At 46.3% G+C, this 20,042-nt stretch overlaps 1 protein-coding gene across 1 annotated transcript in view; it reads right to left on the bottom strand.

Moving 5' to 3' along the window:
• The window catches only part of NRIP3 (nuclear receptor interacting protein 3), a 32,232-nt gene extending 16,696 nt beyond the window's left edge, over positions 1-15,536 (bottom strand). The window contains exon 1 of the mRNA XM_066619287.1: positions 15,363-15,536. Within this exon, the coding sequence (XP_066475384.1) occupies positions 15,363-15,536 (174 nt within the window). The remainder of the gene's footprint in view (positions 1-15,362) is intronic.
• Positions 15,537-20,042: the final 4,506 nt, after the last annotated feature.

Here is a 20,042-nt window from a genome sequence, read left to right as displayed (position 1 = left end):
CCAGCATAAGGGAAGGCACCGGCATGCAGGTCTCTTGTTGTCTTGTGTGCTCCCTGAGGCATCTGATGGGCCGTTGAGATACAGGAAGCTGAACTAGGTGGGCTTTTGGCCTGATCCAGCAGGGCTCTTCTTAGTGTCAAGGAGCAGAGGTTGGCACATCGCCAGGTAAAGCGATGGTATTTGGAACACCACCTGATGTGGCAGGCCAGCCCTGGTCCTATGTATGTCAGAAGAATGTGATAAGTGGCCAGTGTATTCCAGCCTGCAAATAGGTTCCTACCAGTTAGAAGCCCCCTTTCCTTTCCCACCTGACTGTCTTGGTTGCCATCTTGGATGAGCCAAGAGCCACTGGCCAAAGGGAAAGAGGGAAGTTTGGGCAAGTCTTGGGAGGGACTTGGGGTAGAAGAAAAAGGGGTTGCATGCCTAGATTTGGGGGTCTGTCTTCCTTCTGCTGAGAGTTCTGCCTTGAGCTTGAACCGGTGCCAGCTCTTTCATGCCAACAGCTAGCTGGGAAGTATGTCTGAATTGCCTGTCTGTGTCGAGCCTGCCTGAAGGACCATAAAGTGTTTCACTGATGAGATCTCTTCTGTGTGTGTTCTAAATAGTAACTGCAGTTTGCCTCATTCAAGAGCCTGAGTGCATTTCCTTACACCAGTGATTTTCAACCTTTTTTGTCTCACAGCACACTGATAAGGTACTAAAATTGTCAAGGCACACCATCAGTGTTTTGACAGTTGACAAGGCACACCATGCTTTTAGTGGGGGGCTCACATTCTCCAATGGCCCTACTAATAAATGACCCTCTCCCAAACTCCTGTGGCACACCTGCAGACCATTTTGGCACACCAGTGTGCCACAGCACAGTGGTTGAAAATGGCTGCCTTACACCAAGACAAGTGCCATCTTGATGCCTTTTACAGTGCAGGAACTCGCCATTCCTCTGCCAGGACAGGGAGCCCAAAAGGAGAGTGAAGCTCCCCCCCATGACCCCAAGTCTGACTCCCAAGTCAATTCCTATCCTGTCCAGTCGATAGAAATATGAGAGATGATTTGGAAGAGAAATCAGTCCTCCACTGCCTCGATAAAACAAGCTTTACATTTGGATTAATGAACTAATTTCAGCCTCACACTGGAATTTATTTATTCACTCCAAGGAAAGCAATATTTTCACCACATTTTCAGAGCACATTTTCACCACATTCCTGAACTAGTTTAACAGTCATTATCTCTCCCTAGGGAGCCTGAGAACTATATTTCTGGGAGAGGGAGAAGAGAACTCCCATAGATAATTCTTAGCACTCTGGTCAAACTGTCATTGTATTTATTTATTTATTTGATCTTTTTTTTTTTAACCCCGCTTCCTCCCCCCCCAAAGGAGCACCCCAGATAGCTTGCAAATATTAAAACAAGAAATCCTTTAAAACAGCAAATACAAAAAATACAATAAGGACTAAAATCATATAAATACCAGTTGTGCAATAAAACTAATTAAGATATCAGAAGAAATAGCATAAAAAACACAAAAGCATAAAAACAGCAGTCAAGCTGGCAATATAGACAACATGGCACACTAAAACCAGTATCTTAGCAGCATACCCCCGAACACTGCAAGTAACAGCATCGTAACCCAAAACTATTGTACTCCATTAAAAGGCCACCTGGAAGAGAAAGGTGGTCAGACCACACCAAAAAGCCTTCAGGGAGGGCACGTAGCTCATATCAGGGAATTCCAATGGCAGCCCCGTAAAAAGCATTTTACAGTCATAAGAACATAAGAACATAAGAACAGCCCCACTGGATCAGGCCATAGGCCCATCTAGTCCAGCTTCCTGTATCTCACAGCGGCCCACCAAATGCCCCAGGGAGCACACCAGATAACAAGAGACCTCGTCCTGGTGCTCTCCCCTACATCTGGCATTCTGACTTATTGTATTGGCAACCTTCAGTCTTGAAAGACTATGGTATCGCGCTCTGAAAGGTGGTTCTGGCACAGCGTCTAGTGTGGCTGAAAAGGCCAATCCGGGAGTGACAATCCCTTCCACACCGGGAGCAAGTGCAGTCTGTCCCTGGTCTGTCTCCCTGGCTATGGGCCTTCCTTCTTTGCCTCTTAGCCTCAGACTGTTGGCAGAGTGTCTCTTCAAACTGGGAAAGGCCACGCTGCACAGCCTGCCTCCAAGCGGGCCGCTCAGAGGCCAGGGTTTCCCACTTGTTGAGGTCCATCCCTAAGGCCTTCAGATCCCTCTTGCAGATGTCCTTGTATCGCAGCTGTGGTCTACCTGTAGGGCGCTTTCCTTGCACGAGTTCTCCATAGAGGAGATCCTTTGGGATCCGGCCATCATCCATTCTCACGACATGACCAAGCCAACGCAGGCGTCTCTGTTTCAGCAGTGAATACATGCTAGGGATTCCAGCACGTTCCAGGACTGTGTTGTTTGGAACTTTGTCCTGCCAGGTGATGCCGAGGATGCGTCGGAGGCAGCGCATGTGGAATGCGTTCAGTTTCCTCTCCTGTTGTGAGCGAAGAGTCCATGACTCGCTGCAGTACAGAAGTGTACTCAGGATGCAAGCTCTGTAGACCTGGATCTTGGTATGTTCCGTCAGCTTCTTGTTGGACCAGACTCTCTTTGTGACTTAACCCATTCCTAAAATCAGGAGGTTGCGCATACACATCATGGCTTGTACCCCATAATGGATTATTCCTCCAGAAACTCGTCCAATCCCCTTTTAAAGGCGTCTAGGCTAGACGCCAGCACCACATCCTGTGGCAAGGAGTTCCACAGACTGACCACGTGCTGAGTAAAGAAATATTTTCTTTTGTCTGTCCTAACCCGCCCAACACTCAATTTTAGTGGATGTCCCCTGGTTCTGGTATTATGTGAGAGTGTAAAGAGCATCTCCCTATCCACTCTGTCCATCCCCTGCATAATTTTGTATGTCTCAATCATGTCCCCCCTCAAGCGTCTCTTTTCTAGGCTGAAGAGGCCCAAACGCCGTAGCCTTTCCTCATAAGGAAGGTGCCCCAGCCCCGTAATCAGCTTAGTCGCTCTCTTTTGCACCTTTTCCATTTCCACTATGTCTTTTTTGAGATGCGGCGACCAGAACTGGACACAATACTCCAGGTGTGGCCTTACCATCGATTTGTACAACGGCATTATAATATTAGCCGTTTTGTTCTCAATACCCTTCCTAATGATCCCAAGCATAGAATTGGCCTTCTTCACTGCTGCCGCACATTGGGTCGACACTTTCATCGACCTGTCCACCACCACCCCAAGATCTCTCTCCTGATCTGTCACAGACAGCTCAGAACCCATCAGCCTATATCTAAAGTTTTGATTTTTTGCCCCAATGTGCATGACTTTACACTTACTGACATTGAAGCGCATCTGCCATTTTGCTGCCCATTCTGCCAGTCTGGAGAGATCCTTCTGGAGCTCCTCACAATCACTTCTGGTCTTTACCACTCGGAAAAGTTTGGTGTCGTCTGCAAACTTAACCACTTCACTGCTCAACCCTGTCTCCAGGTCATTTATGAAGAGGTTGAAAAGCACTGGTCCCAGGACAGATCCTTGGGGCACACCGCTTTTCACCTCTCTCCATTGTGAAAATTGCCCATTGACACCCACTCTCTGCTTCCTGGCCTCCAACCAGTTCTCAATCCACGAGAGGACCTGTCCTCTAATTCCCTGACTGTGGAGTTTTTTCAGTAGCCTTTGGTGAGGGACCGTGTCAAATGCCTTCTGAAAGTCCAGATATATAATGTCCACGGGTTCTCCCGCATCCACATGCCTGTTGACCTTTTCAGAGAATTCTATAAGGTTCGTGAGGCAAGACTTACCCTTACAGAAGCCATGCTGACTCTCCCTCAGCAAGGCCTGTTCGTCTATGTGTTTTGAGATCCTATCTTTGATGAGGCATTCCACCATCTTACCCGGTATGGATGTTAGGCTGACCGGCCTATAGTTTCCCGGGTCCCCCCTCTTTCCCTTTTTAAAAATAGGCGTGACATTTGCTATCCTCCAATCTTCTGGTACTGTGGCTGTTTTGAGGGACAAGTTGCATACCTTAGTCAAGAGATCTGCAACTTCATTCTTCAATTCCTTAATAACCCTTGGGTGTATGCCATCAGGGCCCGGTGACTTATTGATCTTTAATTTATCAATGAGGTCTGAAACATCTTCTCTTTTAACCTCTATCTGACTTAACTCCTCGGTCAGGAGGGGCCGTTCGGGCAGCGGTATCTGCCCGAGGTCTTCTGCCGTGAAGACAGATGCAAAGAACTCATTTAATTTCTCTGCCATCTCTAAGTCTCCTTTTATCTCCCCTTTCCCTCCCTCACCATCCAGAGGGCCAACCGCTTCTCTGGCGGGTTTCCTGCTTCTAACATATTTGAAGAAGCTTTTATTATTCCCCTTAATGTTGCTGGCCATGCGTTCCTCATAGTCTCGCTTGGCCTCCCCTATCACCTTCTTACATTTCTTTTGCCACAGTTTATGTTCCTTTTTATTCTCTTCATTAGGGCAAGACTTCCATTTACGGAAGGAAGCTTCCTTGCCCTTCACAGCCTCTCTAACTTGGCTGGTTAGCCATGCGGGCACTCTCCTGGATTTAGTGGAACCCTTCTTTCTTTGTGGTATACACCTCTGCTGGGCCTCTATTACTGTTGTTTTAAGCAGCCTCCATGCACTCTGGAGAGACTGGACTCTTTTTACCCTCCCTTTCAACCTCCTTCTAACCAGCCTCCTCATTTGAGGGAAGTCCGCCCGTCGGAAGTCAAGGGTTTTTGTTAGAGATTTGCCTGGTATTCTTCCCCCAACGTGCACGTCAAAACGGATCGCAGCATGATCACTGTTCCCCAATGGCTCAGTAACGTTTACATCTCTAACCAGGTCCTGCGTACCGCACAAAATTAAATCCAGAGTCACCTGTCCTCTGGTGGGCTCCTTGACTAGCTGATCTAAGCCACAGTCATTTAGCACGTCAAGAAATCCGGTTTCCTTATCGTGACCAGAACACAAATTGACCCAGTCAATATGAGGATAATTGAAGTCCCCCATGATTACAACCCTGTCCTTCCTTGTCACCTCCCTGATCTGTTTCCTCATTTCAAGGTCCCCATCAGATTTCTGGTCTGGAGGACGATCATCAAGTTTTGATGTCACCTAAGCATGGCCAGGTCCTAATGATCAACATACACCTGAAACTGGTTCACCAGCCAAAGCTGGACAAAAGCTCCCTCCCCCCAATCAAAGCTGCCATCTGGCAATCAGGGACAGCAATGAATCCAGGAAGTCATCCACGCTGTGAACGTGCTAATGCAGCAGAGGGAGTGCAACCGCAGTCAGAACAGATTGAGGGCCCGATTCAGAGCACTGCGCACCTGCTTACTGCCGGCACGCACTGTCGTAAACATGCCATAAGGCACATCTGTGACCATTACTGAGGGCCCAACACTGGAGCTAGTCCAGCGTGAGCCTGTGCTGGGCCAACTCCGGCACCCAGTGGCTTGCCCAGACCTCCGGGCAGCAGAGAGGTGAGTGGGGCGGGGGGAGGCATTACAGGGGGGGTGGTTGAAGGCAGGGAGAGAGCGGGGTGGAGGTGTGGTGAGGGAGGGAGCAGGGCTGGATGGGGTGGGACCAGCGGAGCTCAGCTCCCCCAGATTCTGAGCCCTGTGTCTGGCCATGCCACCTGACACAGGACGCTTTGTTTCTGCACCTGCTCCAGAGCTGCGGCAGAATCGAGTAGCCCCATTATGAGGCTACTTTTCTTACCCTGGTGGCTGCCCAAGGCTCGCTGGATACTGTGGCAGTCATTTTTGGCACAGCGGCAGCCCCATGCTCCGGGCAGCTCAGGATCGGGCTGTGATACTCCAGCACCTGTATCGTGGATTTTCAGACCAAGAGAATCTCTGTTTTGTCTAGATGTAATTTTATAGCCCACATCCATCCCCAACCACCTCCAAGCAGCGCTAAAAGGCAGCATCCCCAGCAACCAATCGAAAAAGAGCTGGATGTTATCCACATACTGGTAGTGGTACCCTGCTTCAACCCCTGAGTGAAAGAATTTTGTCCCTGCAGCTCCAGTCATCAGCAGGACCTGTCACTCTCATCAGTGCTTATGCACCGACTCTGTCATCTCCAGCAGAAGCCAAAGACAAATTCTATGATGACCTGGCCACCACTGTCAAGAAAATCCCTGTAAAAGAGCCATTGTTCATCCTCGGCGATTTCAATGCTAGAGTTGGTGCTGATAACAGTTCATGGCCCACTTGCTTAGGTCAGTTTGGCACTGGGAGGATGAACGAAAATGGCCAACGCCTGCTAGAGTTTTGCTGTCATCACGGTCTCTGTGTCAGCAACACGTTCTTCAACACAAAGCCCCAACATAGAGTCTCTTGGAGACATCCAAGATCAAAGCACTGGCACCAGCTCGACCTGATCCTCACCAGACGCTCCAGCCTTCCCAGCATCAAGATCACACGCAGTTATCATGGTGCTGCCTGCGACACTGACCACTCCCTGGTGTGCAGCAGAGTGAAACTGCAAACAAAGCGACTGTATCACACGAAAAAGGAAGGAAGACCTCGCATTGATACCAGCAAGACCCGGGATCAGAGAAAAGTGGAGGAATTTGCACAAGCGCTTGAGGAATCTCTTCCAGGCCCAGCCGACGCAAACGCATCCAACAGATGGGAACATTTCAAGAATACCGTTTACAACACCGCCTTGTCCATATTCGGCAAGAAGACCAACAAGGCGGCAGACTGGTTTGAAGCCCATTCTGAGGAGTTGACACCAGTCATTGAGGAAAAGAGGAGAGCTCAAGCAGCATACAAGGCCTGTCCCAGTAAGCGCAACCTGCAGGTCCTCCGAATTGCTCGCAGCAAAGTCCAACAGACTGCCAGGAGATGTGCTAACGACTACTGGCTCCAGCTCTGTTCCGAGATACAGATAGCAGCTGACACGGGCAACATCAAGGGGATGTATGATGGTATCAAGCAGGCCCTAGGTCCAACACAGAGGAAAATTGCCCCTCTGAAGTCTGCCACAGGCGAGGTCATCCAGGATCGGGCGCAGCAGATGGAACGCTGGGTGCAGCACTACTCTGAGCTATATTCCAGAGAAAATGTAGTCACCGAAGAAGCACTGAACAACATTGAGTGCCTGCCTGTGCTGGAAGAGCTTGACAGTGAACCAACCCTAGAAGAACTTCACGTGGCCCTGGACTCCCTTGCCTTTGGCAAGGCACCTGGAAAAGACAGCATCCCTGCTGAAGTCCTAAAATGCTGCAAAGAGATCATCGTCACTGAGCTGCATGAAATCCTCTGTCTCTGCTGGAGAGAAGGTGGAGTACCTCAAGACATGAGGGATGCAAACATCATCACGCTGTACAAGAACAAAGGTGACGGGGTGACTGCAACAACTACCGCGGCATCTCTCTCCTTAGCATTGTAGGAAAGCTGTTTGCCCGAGTTGTACTAAAGAGGCTCCAGGTACTTGCAGAGAGCGTCTATCCAGAATCGCAGTGTGGATTCCGAGCCAACAGGTCCACCACTGATATGGTATTCTCCCTTAGACAACTGCAGGAGAAATGCAGGGAACAACGACAGCCACTCTTTATAGCCTTCATAGATCTCACAAAGGCTTTCGACCTGGTCAGCAGAGACGGCCTCTTCAAGATTCTCCCCAAGATTGGATGTCCACCCAGGCTCCTCAGCATCATCAGATCTTTCCACAAGGACATGAAGGGCACTGTTGTCTTCGATGGCTCCACATCAGACCCTTTTGACATCCAAAGCGGAGTGAAGCAGGGCTGTGTTCTTGCACCAACCTTGTTTGGGATTTTCTTCGCTGTCCTGCTGAAGCAGGCCTTTGGAACTGCAACAGAAGGCATCTATCTCCGGACCAGATCAGACGGAAAGCTCTTCAACTTCTCCAGACTGAGAGCAAAATCCAAAGTCCAGCTGAAATGTCTGCGTGACTTCCTCTTTGCCGACGATGCAGCTGTCACTACCCACTCTGCCAAAGATCTCCAGAAGCTCATGGATCGTTTTAGCAAGGCCTGCCAAGATTTTGGACTGACAATCAGCCTGAAGAAAACACAGGTCATGGTTCAGGATGTGGACTCACCTCCCTGCATTACAATCTCTGAGCATGAACTGGAGGTTGTCCATGACTTTGTGTACCTTGGCTCAACGATCTCCGACACTCATTCTCTCGATACCGAGCTAAACAAGCGCATTGGTAAAGCAGCTACCACGTTTTCCAGACTCACAAAGAGAGTCTGGTCCAACAAGAAGCTGACGGAACATACCAAGATCCAGGTCTACAGAGCTTGCGTCCTGAGTACACTTCTGTACTGCAGCGAGTCATGGACTCTTCGCTCACAACAGGAGAGGAAACTGAACGCTTTCCACATGCGCTGCCTCCGACGCATCCTCAGCATCACCTGGCAGGACAAAGTTCCAAACAACACAGTCCTGGAACGTGCTGGAATCCCTAGCATGTATTCACTGCTGAAACAGAGACGCCTGCGTTGGCTTGGTCATGTCGTGAGAATGGATGATGGCCGGATCCCAAAGGATCTCCTCTATGGAGAACTCGTGCAAGGAAAGCACCCTACAGGTAGACCACAGCTGCGATACAAGGACATCTGCAAGAGGGATCTGAAGGCCTTAGGGATGGACCTCAACAAGTGGGAAACCCTGGCCTCTGAGCGGCCCGCTTGGAGGCAGGCTGTGCAGCATGGCCTTTCCCAGTTTGAAGAGACACTTTGCCAACAGTCTGAGGCTAAGAGGCAAAGAAGGAAGGCCCATAGCCAGGGAGACAGACCAGGGACAGACTGCACTTGCTCCCGGTGTGGAAGGGATTGTCACTCCCGGATTGGCCTTTTCAGCCACACTAGACGCTGTGCCAGAACCACCTTTCAGAGCGCGATACCATAGTCTTTCGAGACTGAAGGTTGCCAATACCCTGCTTCAACCCCTGAGTGAACTCTCCCAGTATTTTCATGTAGATGTTAAACAGCATGGGGGACAGAATGCAACTCCGCAGCACCCCACACCTCAAAGGCCATGGTGCCCGAGAGGGATTCTGCCACACCACCTTCTGGAATCTGTTCAGCTAAGGAGTTACACCAGAGCAGAACAGTGCCCACAAGTGCCAACCAACCTAAAAGGACATCATGGCTGGTGGTGTCAAAAGCCAAGAAAGGTTCAGCAGAACCAACAGGGACACAACCACCCATCCCAGGATTCTCAGGAGAAACCATGAAGATTAAACTACAGTACTGTGGGTCTGAGGTACAGATATGTGATGTGCATGTATCGTTTTGGCGCTCGCTCTCTCTCTCTCTCTCTCTCTCGTCCCATTCCCAAATTTCCCTGTATTTTTCCATGCTACTATTGCCTCATTCAAAGCTATCCACACTACCTAGCAAAATTTATTGAGAGTGATAACTCTAACTAATCTTCTTGTCTGTCAGAGATGGATATTTCACAAACCATTCTTTTTTCCCCCTATTCCAGTTCTGTGACAATTGCTAGTGCCCTGCTGTTAATGCTTGATAGAATTAGTCTGCACACTTCTTAAGGCAAGATGTGTGTTGTCTTGTGTGTTTCTGTGGGCATCAACAAACTGAGCACCCACAAATCAAGCATTAGAAGCTGAAGAGACAGGTGACAAAGGCATAAATAGTTCTCTCACACAGCTCTCTAGTTACACCACAGCAACTACAAGATAGCTCTGTCAATTAGCCACCTCTGTTTAATAGGTGTGGGAGGACATCACACTGGTTTCCAAATCATTCCTTGAAGATAGAATGAGTTTTCCAGGTGTTGTAGTGTCAGCTACCATCAATCATCACCTATGAATAGAGGTGTTTGAAAACAGTGTTTGTTTGTTTAGAAGTAAGCCCATGGTGTTCAGTAAGACTTGGGCTGTAATCCTATCTTACTCACTGGAAACATACACTTCTACCTATGAAGTGCCAAGAAGTGTCTTCTCCTTAGAAGCCACTTTTAGCACTGTTCAAAACATGGCCAGCTCGTGAGGCCAACTGAGATGTTTGCCTCAGGTGGTGGTTTGGCAAGTGTGCCTGCCTCCATTACTACTGCACCTCCTCCTGTTTTGTTCAGGGAGAATTCAAAGAGAACTCTGCTGAATTCAGAGAGAATAAGAGAAGCAGAACTGTTACCCTGCACATGCCCAATCTTGTCTGTTCTCGGAAGCTAAGCAGGGTCAGGCCTGGTTAGTACTTGGATGGAAGACCGCCTGGGAATACCGGGTGCTGTAGGCTTATACCATAGTCTTTCGAGACTGAAGGTTGCCAACCAAGAGAAGCAGAACAGAGCTGTGGCAGAGAGGAGAGGAGAGTGGTGGCCTAGAGAAATGTGAATGCTAGCCCACCAAACTTCCCCTCCTCCTTAACACTTCTGCTTCTGCCCTTCTTGAATCCACGAAGCAGGAGGAGGAGGCTGGTGTGTCATTAAATAAAGGGGGACAACATTTGGGTCACTGTCTCAGGTGGTGAGACATCTTGAGCGGATCCTGGTTCCAATATCATTCATCTGAATGTGTGTGTGTGTGTGTGTGTGTGTGTGTGTAGAGGGAAGCAGGATTGCTCCTGCTCACCCCCTGCACAAGTTCAGTCAAACATCAGAAATTGCTTGTGCACATACAAGGCATACACATACTGTATAGGCTTGCGCCTTGCAACCATTTACAGTCCGCATTCATGTGGACATCGCCTACATAAATAGAGGTTGTCTGTGGGCAAGGCCAAATGTGAATATGGGATGTGCAGCAGCCATGATTTCCATCCCCCCAGCCCTCTCTATAGTTGTTCAGAAGAACATCTGATCAGTACTGCTGTTCCTTGCACATATATCTCATAACCCTTGCTAACTGGGCACGGAGGCACCTTTTTAAGTGGTGCCCTCTTCTACTTAGCAGGGAGAGAGCAACTGTCCCTCTCCAACCCGGCATGATGTCATTTCCAAAGGCTGTGACTGGTGTCTTTTCTGGATCTTTTTTAGGTTGTGAGCGTGTTGAGGACAGTTCATTTGTTTGTTTAGCTCTGTAACCTGCTTTATGGACTACTTCTGGTCAAAAAAGTGTTGTAATATTCCCATTATGGCCATTTAAAAATCTTTTTGTACTGCCTTCTGATGATAAGTCTCTCAACTTAAGAAGCACCACCATAGATGGGACTCAGAAACACAAAGATTGGAGGCACTGCCGGGGTAAAAACTATGGCAATGGCCAGGAGCTCAAACTATACTTATGCTAGGTGATTTGTGGACCCAAAAAAAGTAGTTTCTTCTGGAAGCCAAACATCTGCCTCTACCTCCGCTGTAGAGTAGTTTGCTATGCGCATCTTGCTGTGCTGGATATCAGCAGTGAGCCCATGGCACCTCTTAAGAAAGCAGTATTGTGTTTTTAAAAGGTGGTTCTGTTGTGCCAAAATGAATTTTCCCTGTCCTGCCTCTGCTGTGCTCCATCTCCGACCTTCTCTGTACTTTTAAGCTTTAGACAACCCTGATACACCAACTACTGATGATGCTGATGCATTCCAGCAGCACAGACTGACATACACGGAGGCAGGAAGGAGGTGGGAGGGGGGTGGATCCGGTGGCAATGGTGCACATCAGATCTCATCCGCACTTTTTAAAGCCTCCCCTCCTCTTTTCTCTCCTTGGACACATGCCACCAAAATAGGTGGCATATGTCCAAGGAGACCACTGGCAATCAGGCAGCCTACCAGGAGGCAAGGGCAAAATGTTCTCTCTTTCCTCCTGTAGGCCGCCCAATCACTCCTCCGCCCCCACCATAGGATGCAGCAGGTACCTTTTTGGCACATCTTCATCAGTGCTGGTGGTGGGGGATAGGGTTGGGCTGCTAGTTACACTGGTGGTCCAATGTCACCACTTGCAGGGCTTCACTACTGCAGTCATCATGTGCTCTATCCTTTCTGCTTCCTTGCTGGCACAGGACTACAATGTGTTAGCAACACAGTGGTTCTCTCACCACTGTACTCATAAACACTTCTTGCAGGACACTTCACTTTAATACAGACTTGCAATTATCTTTTGTCATAGCACGCTATGCCATTCACTACGAGGTTGCAGAGAGGTTTTATTTTGTGCTTTTGTTTTAGTAAAGCTGAGTACTATGAATGTGTGTATATGCCCTGAGCAAGGCCACCGCATCGAATTGGAGCTTCTAATTTTTGGGCTTTGAAAGCATCCACTCGCTCTTTCTGAGTTGGGAAGGTGTCGAGATGGGGAGCGACTTTCGCAAACCGTGGCATGTGCCACAGCGGGGGATCTGGCTTCACGGGAATTTGATGCTTCCTCAGCAGCGCAGACAACGTATCATACGTTTTCCCACGTCTTTTCCGAATCTGCTTCTTCCCTTCAAGAGCCAGGTTGGCTTTTCGTTGCTCTTCCAACCACAAGTCCCCAAACTTGTACTGCAGGATGTCTATGATAGGTGTGTGAGCGCGATATGGCTTCCCATAGGTCCTGGCATCAGGAAGGCGAGGTGGATCCTTTGGAAACCTGTTTGCAGTCTCTCCTTTGCAGCGCATCTCATGGTGCTGGCGAAATAGATCATGTTCCTTGACAGTGTAGAGACCAGCCTTTATTCCTTTCCTATGCATGCCAGTGTAGTCCTTGGGCTGCTCCTTTTCTTTGATAATGGTTGGTGGCATGACATTCCAGCCCCCGATGGCTTCGGAAACTCCTCCATCAGTCCCACGTAAACTTAATCCATACACAAAATCTGACCCTGGAATCTTCACGCACCTCCTACGTGTCCTTCCTAGTTCTGACTTTAGAATAAGGTGGTTCTGAAACATGGTGTCTCTCACCACCCCAACCCTCTCATTTTCTGACCCTTGTTTGATATCTGTTTTTGTCAGGGGGAGCAGAGGTGGTGGACAAATGTCACTCACAGATGCCCTCCTTTTGTGAAGACTTGGCTTCAGAAATGAAATCATTGCAGTAGTAAAGAGATGCTTGCCCTTCCAGCTCTCCCTCTTGCATACATCTACTCTGGATGCAGCCTTTGGGGCTATCTGAGTGTAACCTGAAACTTTGGTGTGACATCACAAACCATGCAAAATTTATTGTTGCAATTCATTGTGTCATCAAAGTCTGATCCATTTATTGATGGCTTTTAAGCAAGTCACCAGGTACAAGATATATATTTGGTTTGGGGGAGGCACTATCAAAGCAAGGGGGGCCTAGAAGGTCATGGTACTTTGTGTTCATTAAATAGGAGCAATAGCATCTTACCCAGAGACATCTCTGAAATCAAACGTCTGTTTCAGGAGAGTTCACCCTTAATTTCTAGTTGCTAAAGAAGTCCCAACATTAATTATTTTGTAACCTTGGCACTGCAAGTGTTTCTGAAAAGCCCCTTTCCCCCATTTGCAATAGATATAGAACCACTGCAACCACCATGGCATTAAACAGCCCTTTGATTCCTTTGATAGCCATATACTTAAAACAATGTTTTAAAGTTTCTTGATTACAAGGATAGTGTATTTTATTGCAAGGCAATAAAAAAGCCCCATGCGAATACACTTAGTTTGTCCTAAACCAGCCTTAGAGCACCTTGTTAAGAACCAAACCAGTCCCTATACCCTGGGACTGGCAATTCTCAATCTTCCCCTTGACCCTTCTCCTCTGCTGTCCCCACTTTGTTTCAACCTGGAAGTGTTTGAGCATAATGTTCAGCAGTTATTTTAACAACCCCATGTGACTTTTCTCTTTTCTCCTCCCAGTCTGCCAACCCAACACCATGTATAGGTGTCAGCTGTGCACAAGTACTTGAAATTGTGCAAAGATACCATTCAGCCCAAGTATTTCAAAGCCAAACAGGTGGGATGGCCCTATATCTGTAGCCACATTGCATCACTATTCTGTGACTCTGATTCCTAACCTAATTTGTTTATCTATGCATAAATCTGTTTAGGATAGACTTCTTCCAGCTAGCTGAAAATAGGTCCAGATCTAAATCCGGCACCATCAAACTAGAAATAAAGATAGGCACATTGAACAGACACTTTACAAAGTGACCAAGATAATTCAATATAAAAAGCTCTATATAATTTTAATTTAAAATTTAAATACTGGCTTTTGCAAGCCCTTGTACTGAGGCTGACTGCTATAGTTTTAGAACTATTTGACACATGATTCAAAAGTTATCGTGCTCATTTTAACAATGGCCAAAATTTCAGATATTATCCTAAATCCTGGCAGCCTAAAGACTGTCAAAGTTAAAATTGCAAAAACAATGTCACTTGCTATATTCATTTAGTTATTTTCATATGTCTGGAGATGAAATATAGCACACAGCTAGATCAACCCAGGCATAAGTTCCTGGTTGAATCAGTGTTTAATGCTGGCTTCTACGTAAAGAAAGCTGGGAAGCATGAGAAGTACTTTCTTAGTACTCAAGAAACTAGCTACCTTCCCACTATGCAGGAGATTACATGCTATGCTAAGGGCCAAAGAAGGCAAGAAGTGAGACTAGATGAGACATAGAAGATTAGATTTTTCATTGTTCTATATTTCTAAAAAGCACCCATAGGCTCTCCTGAATTGGATCAGGATCATGGAACTGAAGAGGGGGGTTAAAATCCTTTCTCCCATGACATTTTTCTGATCTAAATCCCCCAATGTTATTAGCAGGGTTTTTTTTCCTCCAAAAAAAGGGTGTGATAATAATCAATCAAAGCTGCAGTCCTGAACACACTTCCTTAGCAGTCAGTTCCAATGAAATGAACTGGGTTTGTGTCAAAGGAGAAGTGTTTAGAACTGGCCTCTGCCACAAAGGGAGGGGGAATTAAAATACAAGCACATGAAGTCATTAGCTGTGTTTAATATCCAGTTTTTTCATTTTGAAGCTCCCTCTGTCTCTTGATGACCAATATGTAAAATGTAAATGACATGTAAAATATTCAGTTTCATTTACTTTGCATGGGAAACAAACAAAAATGGCTCATGTTAGATATGTGGACACGTATTCTTTCATAAAACCACCTTAAAAATAAATTGATCCCCAAGAAAATAGTTCAATTGTGCCTTGTTGCACTTGCAAGCTTGAATGTACAGCAGGTTTAGCTTCTAATGAAAAAATTCTACAAGACCTAATAGTGGGATACAGACAACCAAAATCACATATCCTGACAATCTTTGCTCCTCCTAACTCCCACCTTCCAACAGCTTATTTCTGTGCTAATTTTCTATGGTTTCCAAATGCAATATATTAAAATCAAACTAGAACAGAGAAAATGCTTCAAATTCATCAGCTGAACATATGGGTTTTCTTGATTAAAAACAAAACACCTCTTACAGTGTCTTTTGAAGTTCCGAGTTTCTTCAGTCCATCTAATGGGAGCAGGTCAGCAGAATCCTTGTGGTTAAACTGAACTGCCTGCTTCATTCTCCTCTGTTGTCGGAGAGATGCTGCTTCTCTCATGTCCACGTCCTTCCTCGTTGGCTCTGTGAGGATCCCCGAGTAAAACATCTTTGGTTCTGTCTGCTTCTCTCTTGCTCTCTCCCAAGCTGCTGTGACGCTCCTCTATAAAAGATGAATGCCTCCGTGACCTATTGTGTTCATTTTATAACAGAATCTGTGTGACGTTCTGAGAGCAGCAGGTACCCCAGCCAGTGCAGCGTAGTAGAGGAGGGGTTAGGCGCACACTGCAATATGCTACACATTCAACATGGCAAAGGGGAGCTCAAAATCAATCTAGGGAATTAAGGCGCTCACTGGCTGCCTTTTGAAAAAGCAACATTTATTGTGGGCTCTGTCTGCCTTGCACGCTCCACACACAGTTGGGGGCTTCACAAAATGAGCCAGCCTTTTCAGAGAAGATGCGTGTGACCTTGTTCTTTCAGTCTCTTTGAAAACAAGAAGGTCATGTACAATGTGTAAAATATGTATACACATTTAAAGCTTCGCCATCTGCTACATCAGTATAGACAAAACTGTGCTTTCCCTGTCCATAGCAGAAGGGCATCTGTGAATAATTACATCTTAACAAGTGATCCCACTGACACAACATATCTTTGATAATGCTCGAAGGGTGTACAGCAGAAATATAAATGCACGTGCCATTTAGGGCACCTTCCAACATGCGCCTTTTATGCCAAAGGCTGTGGATTTTTTAAGCATCTTGATGAGAATAGTGTTATAAATAAATTGCAACAATGATTTATATCAGTAGTTCCCAACCTGTGGTTTGGGGATCACAGGTGATCCATGAAGTCTCAGGAACAAAAAAAGATAATCACCTTTGATCACTTCCAGTGTCTCTCCATTGTACCATTGTAATTCAGTACAACAAAGGTTGTACCATTGTTCATTCAGCCCAGAAGAGTTTTGCTGCTTTCAGTTGAACCTGGAAGGTACTCATTAAAAGATATAAGTTATTAGAACAAAAGAAAGATACTTTCTGGACACCGAGGTCCAAACCCTAACCAACTTCCCAGCACCAGCATAGCAGTGCCAATGGGACGTGTGTTGCATCCTGCAGTTGGGTGGCACTCATGGAGGCCTCCTCAAAGTAAGGGAATATTTGTTCCCCCACCTTGGAGCTGCATTGCCCTTATGTTGGGGCTGGAAAGTGGGTTAGGATTGCATCCTAAGCATGAGATGCTATGCAACACTTACAGCCCAATCCTAATGGTGCATTATACTTCCAGGGAGGGGGTGGAACAGGGCAGGGGGTGGGCCCATGGGGAGGGAGGAAGAAGGATCAGGCCTGGTAAGGTAGTGGGTTCAGCAGCTGTGGCACCCACCAAATCCTAACCCCCTTCCTGAACCTGATACCCTGAGGAGGCCTCAGCATGTGATGACTTTCTCATGGGATACTGCAGATGCCATATTGGCATCACTGTGCTGTGGATTAGGCTGTTAGAATCTTAGGTGGAACAGGACTCAGACACATGGATCTAACCTCTTATTCACTCTATCCTGAGTGATAAGTGGCCAAAATGCTACAACAGGCCTGGCAAAGCCATTTTTCCCTTGCTTTTTCAACCTTTGAATTGTTATGTAATGACTCATTCTGAGCAAAAGGGGCTTGGTTTGGATACCACTTGTTCACCTTAGGAGCTGTTTGGCATTTGGCCATTTGATTAAATAAAGATGCTCCAGTATGTCTCCTCCATCTCTGGGCTAAGAGAGACAACAGCGGGGGGGGGGGGAATAAAGCCCTCCCTCCTGAAACGTCACTTTTATGTAATAGAAAGACAGCCACATGGCTAAAGCTTTGTGTTCTGCATTAGCAAAGGGTCAGTAAGCTCCAGTGCATAGTAGGCTGGTGACTACAGCAAAGCAAAAGGTACAGAAAGAGCAGCGCTCTAATGCAAGCTTCCCTCTGAGCACACTTGAGCACACTTCCCTCTGAGCAGTTGAAAAGGCTTTTGCCAGCACTGGAGTTTTGCTCCAGTGGTACACATGCTGTTCTCATTGCATCACTGGCAGATAGTGTAGTGTTAAAAGAAGACATTTATCGCCAGCAATCTGGGTGCATTGGAACAAACTAGATTAAAAGCATTCTTGCTATAATTTTTCAATTGAAAAACACATAATCCATCACTACTTTGTTTATGCTATAGAGTGGATTGCCACAACGCACCCCTGCTGCATCACTGCGTGGGAACTTGGGAAGGATTATGCTGTCAATTAAATACTACAGTAGATCCTCAATATCCGCGGGGGGGGGGGGAGTTCTGTTCCTCAAACCCCCCCCCCCCCGTCCCAAAATCCATAGATAATAATTTTGAAAGTCTGGAAATGGATTATGAAAGTCTTTCACTTGAATTCTAGTTTTCCCAATGGAGTTGATGAGGGAATACAAATGAGTAACAAGGAACCTCTCGGTTAGTGTATTTCACCCAAACCATGTTTCACAATACTAGCTGTAACTACAAATCTCTCTGGCAATAATAAATAGCACACTTGTGGATGTACAAGACTAAAAAGATGGTTTCCTCCTCATGATATTTCTAACAAGATTAAAGGCAAAATTTTCAATTTTCAAGCCCTCAGGTTCTCCCAGCACAACCATAAGCTGCTCTCTCTCAGCTGCTGAGCTGTGCTGAGATATCACAACCGGAAGGGCAGCCCACATAATAACTGACCTCTCCCATATCTTGAAAATATGAGCAAGATTTGCATATTTTCCCTTCTCTCATTTGCAGCTAATGTGTTCCTAAGTGAGAATACAGTGCTTATTTCTGATCATGACCTATTTAGTGATGTCACTTCCTGCTTAATGTTGCCACTTTCAGCCCTCAGAGGGCATCATGAATGCTATTTGGACTTCTGTATGAAACAAGTTTGATATACCTGATCTAGAATTTAGAACACAGTTTAAAAAGCCATGAGGCATGCCTCACCTGACCTCCTGGATGTGTCTGAAAGCACCTTCTAGTTGTGTCCAGGAGGCTTTCTGAGGCCCAGGAAGGCCACACTCAGCTTCCCCTGTCTTCAGAAAACCTTTCTGGATGCCTTAGAAAGGCACTTCCGGTTTTCGTGAAAACCAGAAGCGCCTTTCTGAGGTCTCCGGAAGGCCTTCTACTGATGCCCAAGGAGTCCATGCACAGCCTTCCCGGGCCTCAGAAAACTGGACGTGGGAGGTACACCCCACCCACAGATTCAATTATCCATGGGTTTGAGAATCTATGAGAGTGTGTGTGTCTGGGAATGGACCCCTGTGGATACTGAGGTCCAACTGTTATATCTTTGTTAATGCTGGGTATCCATTCCTGAAAAGTCAAGCGCTATTTCAAGCAGTGCTACAAGAGATGTAGTTGAAGGGAACAGGCTAGAAGGCACTGCTCCCTTTCTGTGTTCCTTTTTGGTTGATATCCATACAGTAATTCATTCACCCACCAGAAGATTATAACCTTCATTTTTAAACACTATCCATTAATGATTGAAAGATTAAAACGCTATCTGTCATGCCCTCTCAAAGCAGTGTTTAAAATAGAACAATAACAAAGATCATTAATGTAAAATTGCATGGGTTTATGAGTAATGTTGAGTTTGTCTTACAGCACTATTCCAGCGCAGTTCCACATGGTTCACTGCTACCTCCTTTTGAACATCTACAGCTTCGAGCAACTATAATCACTCGAGGCTGAGGCTATAGTTGTTCCTTCTGGGAGATTCAGTCAGCCCCTTCTAAGCACAGCTTTTGCCACTGCTGAAATATTTTTTTTTTTCCCCTTTAAGGCAGGTTTTAACCTGGCATGATGTTTCTGGGGCTTTAATTTCATTGCTTTATCTCCTCCTGTTTTTATGGTTATATTATTGTTGTATTCCTGAATACACGTACTTTAGATGCAATTGTAAGCTGCTTTGTACTCACAGGAAAAGCAAAGTGCAAACATTTTCCATCAAACAGTATCACCCTCCCCCACAGTACCTTGAAACTGATGAGATACCCTGAGATGAATTATTTACCTTTTTGGCTAATTTTTTTTCTTTTTCTCTGCCAACTGCTTGCCAGGCAGAAGTCATCAAGTGAAGCAAACAGTCAATTGCTGTTATTTGTCATCATGCAGATGTTTGCGGCACAAGAGTCCCATCAGACAATATGCTTCCAACCCTAGTTTCAACAAGTACATTGGCGGTCTAAGAATGCAAATTTCCTTTTAAAAAAAAAAAGTACATCCTTCATGTGATTTATTCCTTAACACAATTTACCAAATGCTGCTACTGCTTTCCATTCATTTCAATGGGATTTGCAAAGAAGATTCATTACAAGTATCATCTGAATAAATGGAAGCTGTAGAACAAATGTTTGGGAGGACACACCTAAAGTTTGCCAACTGATGAAAGACTAGCCTGGCAATGCTTTTCTGCCTTTGAACAGCACCCCGAGCAGCAGAAATTAATAGCATGTAGGAAAACATTTAACCCTGCCAACTCCTGCAGATCAAATCACTGTTAAAGGGACAGGTTAAAACACTGGATATTCACTCTTTATCAACAGATCTAAGGAAAGTGCAACATGCT

The sequence above is a fragment of the Tiliqua scincoides genome, chromosome 1 (genome assembly GCF_035046505.1).
Source record: "Tiliqua scincoides isolate rTilSci1 chromosome 1, rTilSci1.hap2, whole genome shotgun sequence".
NCBI classification, from domain to species: domain Eukaryota; kingdom Metazoa; phylum Chordata; class Lepidosauria; order Squamata; family Scincidae; genus Tiliqua; species Tiliqua scincoides.
Note: the sequence above shows the minus strand (reverse complement) of the source record. Positions and strands in the feature narration are given on the sequence as shown.